The sequence below is a fragment of the Argopecten irradians genome, chromosome 16 (assembly GCF_041381155.1).
Source record: "Argopecten irradians isolate NY chromosome 16, Ai_NY, whole genome shotgun sequence".
NCBI classification, from domain to species: domain Eukaryota; kingdom Metazoa; phylum Mollusca; class Bivalvia; order Pectinida; family Pectinidae; genus Argopecten; species Argopecten irradians.
The window spans coordinates 22,141,829-22,149,652 of record NC_091149.1 but is presented as its reverse complement, the minus strand read 5'-3'; the positions used below and the strand labels follow the sequence as shown (position 1 = coordinate 22,149,652).

At 35.0% G+C, this 7,824-nt stretch overlaps 1 protein-coding gene across 1 annotated transcript in view; it reads right to left on the bottom strand.

The window, feature by feature from the left end:
* Window positions 1-879: 879 nt before the first annotated feature.
* LOC138310231 (putative ankyrin repeat protein RF_0381) overlaps window positions 880-7,824 on the bottom strand; it is a 33,295-nt gene continuing 26,350 nt past the window's right edge. The window contains exons 20-23 of the mRNA XM_069251348.1: window positions 5,556-5,597; window positions 3,290-3,394; window positions 2,403-2,519; window positions 880-1,681 (exon numbers count right to left, since the gene is read on the bottom strand). Coding sequence (XP_069107449.1) covers window positions 1,463-1,681; window positions 2,403-2,519; window positions 3,290-3,394; window positions 5,556-5,597 — 483 coding nt within the window. The 3' untranslated portion in view covers window positions 880-1,462. The remainder of the gene's footprint in view (window positions 1,682-2,402; window positions 2,520-3,289; window positions 3,395-5,555; window positions 5,598-7,824) is intronic.

Below are 7,824 nucleotides of genomic sequence, written 5' to 3'. Positions count from 1 at the left end.
GAGGCATCAGAGCGTATCACAGACTAAAATGACAATAGAGGCATCAGAGCGTATCACAGACTAAAATGACAATAGAGGCATCAGAGCGTATCACAGACTAAAATGACAATAGAGGCATCAGAGCGTATCACAGACTAACAGGACAATAGAGGCATCAGAGGCATCAGAGCGTATCACAGACTAAAATGACAATAGAGGCATCAGAGCGTATCACAGACTAAAATGACAATAGAGGCATCAGAGCGTATCACAGACTAACATGACAATAGAGGCATCAGAGCGTATCACAGACTAACATGACAATAGAGGCATCAGAGCGTTTCACAGACTAAAATGACAATAGAGGCAACAGAGCGTATCATAGATCTAGACTAACAGGACAATAATGGAATGTTAAATGAAAATAACAACATCATACAATATACTTGAAACTAGAATCATAAACCAATGGCTAACTGATTCCCACCGCTAACCTGTATTTGGGGCCATGACAACAAAATGACCTGCTTTTTTTAGCATGAAAAGCAGCCATCTTGGATTTTGTTAGTTGAAGTTTGTTACTGTTACTACTGAGGAAGTATAGAAGGAATCTCTCAAATTTTACATGGAGATCTCCTTGGGCCCTACTTGTCAAAATTGCCATTTGGAACCCAACTGCACGAGATGGACGACAGGCCACATCTTTTATTTCGTATAATTGAAAACCATGCCGTAATTTTGTATTTTGTATAATGTAATACCATGTTCAGAATTAAAATGGATTTCTTTCCTTGGCAATACAACTTTTAACGGAAACAAAAAACACCAGTCCCTGAAGAATTACCTCCCCTGTTTGCAGTTGGAAGATAACTTGAAAATATATAACAAAGTCAATTCATGAACATGAAAATTGAATATCACAAATATATAACCAATAATGATAATTATATTTACAAGTATAGCAGCAGTTTTATAACAAATTACACGGAACATGCACTTCATACTATTCCGGATTTGCATATTACAGAGTTATCTGCACTTGCGGGTAGGTATTGATTGTGACGTCATATTTTTGCGAGCGTAATGTCATACTTTACGGAGAAAATGACCTGAATTGGGCTCACAAAATAATGACGTAACAATTGATACCTACCAGCAAGGGAGCTAACTCTAATATGCAAAGACGGAATACCTAGTTACTACACATTTATGGCCAATAGATATAATGCAAAGCACTACAAAAAGTCTTACACCATATAATACTGTAAAGATGTTCGTGTTTATCATGTTTTGGCATTTTCGGTGATTTGTTAAAACCATCTCTCTAAATTACGACCACATAAATCCTGATGTAGGTTTTTGCCCCTTGGCACTTGGGCTTTGCACTCACTTTATAGATGAACAAAAACACGATCACGCCAAAATCAGTCAGCTAACAACACAAAAACGTAACTTTGACATTGTATAACAAATGTAATAGAAATCAGGTGAGATATATTGATCTAAACAGAACAGGCTTCAGAGCGATGGCTTTCTGAAAACGACTATGAATACGCTTTGGTAAGAGTGTCTTCTTCTGGTGACGCCGGAACTCCTGTTTCTGAGTTAGGGCAGCAGCTGTATCAACCATGTCCAGATCTGCGGCTCGCTCCACAGCTGTCATGTACACAGGTTCTTCTCCAGTCTCATTCTTCACTGTATACTGAAGAAGGAACATTATAAGGTCAGGAGGTTAGAAGTAGGGGGTCAGAAGGTCAAATGTAAGGGGTCAGGAAGTAAGAGGTAGGGGTCAGGAGGTGAGAAGTAGGGGCCAGAAGGTAAAAGGTAGAAGTCAGGAGGTGAAATCTAGAGATCTGGTGGTCAAATATAGAGCGTCAGGAGGTGAAAGGTAGGGAGTCAGGAGGTGAGAGGTAGTGAGTCAGGAGGTGAAAGTTAGGGGGTCAGGAGGTGAGAGGTAGGGAGTCAGAAGGTGATAGGTAGGGAGTCAGGAGGTGAAAGTTAGGGGGTCAGGAGGTGAGAGGTATGGGTCAGGAGGTGAGTGAGTGGGGTCAGGTCAGGTGGTGAAAAGTAGGGGTCAGGAATTTGTTCATGACAATTTCTGAATTTAATTAATGACAATTTTTTATAACATCCCTGTGTGATATTTTTCAACATGAATTTCTCTGAACTAAGGTACAGACAATTATCTAACTCTACATCACATAATCAGCTCAATCCACAGTACTCATAGTTTCTATTCCAGAAACCTTTTTTTGGTTTTTGCTTTAAATAAACTGCATATTGTAATAATAATTTTAAAATATAATAATTCTACATTCATTTTTGTTGCATAAATGTATAAACACTAAGTATATATTAAGTACATGTATAAACATAACTTGACTGTTTCTATTATTTCAGATCTCTGTGTCTCTAGATGTTACCTTTTCTTTCCTGAAGAGGTCTGCACCTATATCTGCCAGTCTAAGACAAATGTCTTCCTTCTTATGATCAATGGCCAGGAAAATGAGATCTCTGTAGGCAGGCATCAGGGGGCCAAGCTGTGCAAATACAAAACCACACTTAAATATCGCTATCATAAGTCCATAGCCAACCTATGGTTTACATATGTGCTTTTAAAACAGCTTTCATTGCATCCATTGGCTACGTCAAACTAATACAATGATACATATATTTTGCAATTGAGGTAAACTTTACAAGGTTGCACTAAAATATTGACAGCTATATATCATGTATATACATGTAGGATATGCCCCATGTCAATTATAAGTTTTAATTGAAATCTACATGCGTAGTAGGGTCTAAATGTAATTGAGATCTACATGCGTACTAGGGTCTAAATGTAATTGAGATCTACATGCGTACTAGGGTCTAAATGTAATTGAATTCTAATGCGTACTAGGGTCTAAATGTTCATCCCCATAAGATAAGACATTAAAAGAAACTTAGATAGATAGATGGTTGGAACATTGATCCTTGGATGTGCGATTAAAATTTTAAGTTGAACTGGAAATATAGGGGAGATAATTTCATGAAATAAAGCAAATCCCGAAATTGTGTATACTGCAGTTTCACATAAGATGAGTTGAACAGAAAACCTAGCAGAAATCAATAATGAACTGACCTCAAAAGAATAGTGTTCGGATGTGGGGCTCCTGTATACCCTGATAACTTTTAAAGCAAAATAGAAAATAAGTTGTTTTAAGCTAAACTCTTCATGCCTTTGCACAGAAATTTACATATTAATAAAGTCCTGGCTCTGAATTTTCACTACTGCATTCATTTATGCCTGTAGAAGGTGGATACTTACTACTTTGGGAAAGGTTGAGATTGGAAATGGGAAGTATTTGATACTCTCTGCAAAGGCATTTAATCCTTTCCGCTTTCCACGAATAATTTTGTACAACTCTTCGTACTGAAAATAAAAACAAAATTTAAAAAAAAAACAAAAAAAAAACAAGAGGCCTTGACGGTCATCTGAGTGCTGATACAGAAAGAGAATTGCAAAGTTGGTTCAAATCTGTAAAAAGAATTTACGTGTAAGAATAAACTTTAAAGTTGAACCTTCGTAGTAGAATTTTTATTTTTTGTTTTTCATTTTGATAGAAAGTTTATTTTGTTACCAAACCTTATGCTTAAAATTCCAATTTGCTTTGTCAATGTTAAACAACAAAACCAAACTAAAAGTCAGTAATTATAATTAAATTTCACTTTTTAAAGATGCTCCACCACTGACAAATGGTATTTTTTCACTATCAAAAATAGAAGCAGACAATTTCATTTTCTTTAGTTGCAAAAGTTACCTAATTTACACCATTTCCACCATTGAAAAGTTTGAGCTTCTAATTTTACTTATGTTAGAAATATGAAAAATAATTAATTGCATCCCAAAAAAATCTGTGGCACTATATCCTATATGGAATGAAGCACTGATTGCGCATGCACCAAATGCGAAATAAATTAATTCATTTTGTGTTAATTAGGTATACATAATGTATATATACATGATTAAACACCAATCATTGTTCAAATGATGAATATCATTTATGCTCTGTCGGCGGTGGAGCATCTTTAATCTATGACGATTATTTGGTTCCATCAAATCTGTGAATTCAGAAGAAGATTTCTGAAATTTTAGCCATTTTGACCTGTTTTGGCCCTGCCCCTCTGGTCCCTGGGGTCAGCCAGGACCAATATGGATATGGTGTTAAAATGCTATTTCAGGCTAATAATTCTAACCCAGTTTGACTAATTTCCTATGAAAACAAAGCAAATATTGTTTATAATTTAGTTTTTACTATATAGACTATAGTAAATTTGACCCCCTCCCCAGGGGAAAATCTGAGATCCCAGGACCATGAAATTCACAATTTTTGTAAAGGGCCTTCAGAACTTCCAATCTATGAAGAGTATCTGGTTCCATAAAATCTGTGAATTCAAAAGAAGATTTTTGAAGTTTTAGCCTATTTGACCCTTTTTGGCCCTGTCCCTAAGGCCCCTGGGGGTAGGCCAGGACCAATATGGATATGACGATAAAATGCTATCTCAGGCTAACAATTCTAACACAGTTTGACTAATTTCCTATGAAAAATAAGCAAATAACGTTCTTAAATATGTTTTTCCTATATGAACTATAGTAAACTTGACCCCCTCCCCAGTGGAAAATCTGAGATCCCAGGGTCATATAATTCAAATTTTTTTTGTAAAGGACCTCAAGACCTTTCAATCTATGAAGAGTTTTTGATTCTGCCATTTCTGGAATTTAAGAAGAAGATTTTTGAAGTTTCAGCCTATTTGACCCCTTTTGGCCCCACCTCTCGATCAGGCTACTGGGGGTCAGTCATGGAAAAATTGTTAATAGGCTTCAATGGCCATCTCATACTGATAATTCTGACAATATTTGACTTATTTTCTATTACAAATGACCAAATAACGCTGAAAAATGTCTTTTCGCTATATAAACTATAGTAAACTTGATTCGGGCCTCCCCAGGGGGGAACGTGAGACCCCAGGGTCATATAATTCACAATTTTTGTAAAGGACCTCAAGACTTCTCAATCTATGAAGAGTATTTGATTCTGCCATTTCTGGAATTTCAGAAGAAGATTTTTGAAGTTTTAACATTTTTGACCCCCTTTGGCCCCACCCCTCAGGCCCCTGGGGGTCAGTCATGGAAAACATTGTTAATAGGATTCAATGGCCATCTCATACTGATAATTTTGACAACATTTGACTTATTTCCTATTACAAATGACCAAATATAAACTAAAGTAAACTTGACACCCTCCCCAGGGGGGAACGTGAGATACCAGGGTCATATAATTCACAATTTTTGTAAAGGACCTCAAGACCTTTCAATCTCTGAAGAGTATTTGATTCAACCATTTCTGGAATTTGATTCTGAAGATTTTTGAAGTTTTAGCCTATTAGACCCCTTTTGGCCCCAACCCTCAGGCCCCTGGGGGGGGGCAGGGACCATATAATTCACAATTCTGCATTTTATTCGAGATACATGAAATTAAAGGGGAGTGGCACTTATTGAGCTGAATACAATGTTTGACCTTGTATATACTCACTTTATCAACACAAAGTAATTCCAGTTCCATGCCGTATTTGGCCTATATTCAAACAGAAAAAAAAAAGACACAATTTTAAACAACGTTCACCTCTGAATATTAGGATGCTCTAAATTAAAATGACAAAATGGTAGGGTCTGAATAGTTGTCAACAGATTACTATGAAATAAGACCAATGGATTATTGGTATTCTAAATCTATTATTAAATATCTTCAGAGAAAAAAAATATTATGTATCTTCATGCAGATGTAATAGTTTTGAAAAAGAGTGAAAAACAGATTTTACTCTTTGTTGATTGCTGCCTTATGTTAAAACTCTTTTTAAAAACAGTTTCACTATCTGAAAATATCACTGCAGACTATTGTTCAGCTAAGTCTATAGACTCGGAGGTTTTATGTATAACTAATTTTCAGATGAAGAAGTTACTAATTTTCTTCTTGATTAAAATTACATATCAGCTTTCAGATGTATTTATGGAAATTGTACATTCACTGAGAAAACTAACGAATAACAACAGTAACGTGCAACTAACTCCATATTACATTCCGTCCATGCACAAGATTGAATCATGTTATGGAATTTTTTATAGTTTAAAAAGTATAGAATACATTGTATATAGGATTTGTAACACGGTATGAATATAATTTATACAGGAGGAAGTTATATTCATAGATTTAGGGATTTATTCTATGTGTTGGATGGAATCACAGCAAAACACATATATATATGATACAAATCTTATAGATTTATATATACAGATATGATTAAATAGAGAAATTCTTGTAAAATGTATATGTTTAAAATCTTAAGTTCAGAAATGAATGTCTTTAACTTTCCAAATTACAAACTATTACATACATTGAATAATAACTTGTTTGAAAATTCATATCAAATAAACTTGAATCTTTATAAGAAAAATAAAAATATCAAAATGTCAGTTATTCAATTGCATGTACAATTGGTTGACACTGCAGACTTGATATTGTATGCTATGGTGGCTTAAATAGGGATATATTAATGCCAACGAGTATGTAAAAGAAACAGGAATGGTCACATTTAGCACTATCCTGTATGGAACTCCCTTGGAGCAATACATTTGTTTCGTTGGCTCATGCAGATCCCAAAACGATGTGGGTAAAGTACAATTTACTGTCGATTAGTCCCACTATCCGGTGATTATGACATCATTATTTTACGTGAGTTTTGCGATATCTTAATCACCGGAAGGTGGGAATAATCGACAGTATATTGAACTTTACCCACGTCTTTTTGGGATCTCGAAACTCACATATTTCCATGCTTGCATGTCCTGCGTACAACTGATCAGAACACATCTTAAATAATTGCTCCCAAATATTTTGTTGTCAGTCAGAGTAAATATAAGAACTGTTGTGATAAAATCATGACTTGATAATGACACGATTCATCACAAAGCTGTAACATAACAAACATCCTTAACCTGTTTATCATTACGAGGAGTCAACACAAGTGGGCGTGTCACCTGCGCAGCAGGTTAAAACATTGTAATATATTCGTATTTTTCAGTCAAAATATACATTTTAGTTAAAAGATCATCAATATAATTATGTATTATCTGGGTCCATCTTTTGCATATGCTAACATTTTGTCCAATGATACACCAATGTCATTAATAACAGAACTAGAATTCTTTTGATTCTATCACATGGAAATACAGTGTCTATTTCTAAAAATTGACCTTGACCTTTGAAGTTTGAACCTGAAAAAACCAGGCACTTTAACTTTACCTAAGGAAGGTTCCCAATATAAAGTTTGATAATGCTGTACACGATGCTGTACATTTTGTGTTTGATCTGATAAAGGAAACTACATGTACTGGCACATATCTGCACAATGCAATATTACATAGATACATGTACATATTTCGTTCACGCTGCAGGTGACACAGAAAAAAACCTCCTTGATTTCCAACACATCCATTCATGTGTACCAACCTTTCATTTCAAATAAACAATATTCCCCATAACAATATAACAAGCACACACTCTCTGAAGAAAGCTGTCAGTATCCATATTACAACTCTCAGCTATTTGCCGTCATTAATTTCTTCAAACTCTTTTCTGCAGGATATCAAATTATATTAAAACTATAATTTTGATCAACTTCTGATATTGCATTAATACTGGATAGCAGGTGGAAGGTTCCTGTAAGTAGAATTTTTGTTCAGTGGCCCTGTTTAAACTTTGATATATAATATTAATATTGTAGCTAGACATTAATTTGGATTTC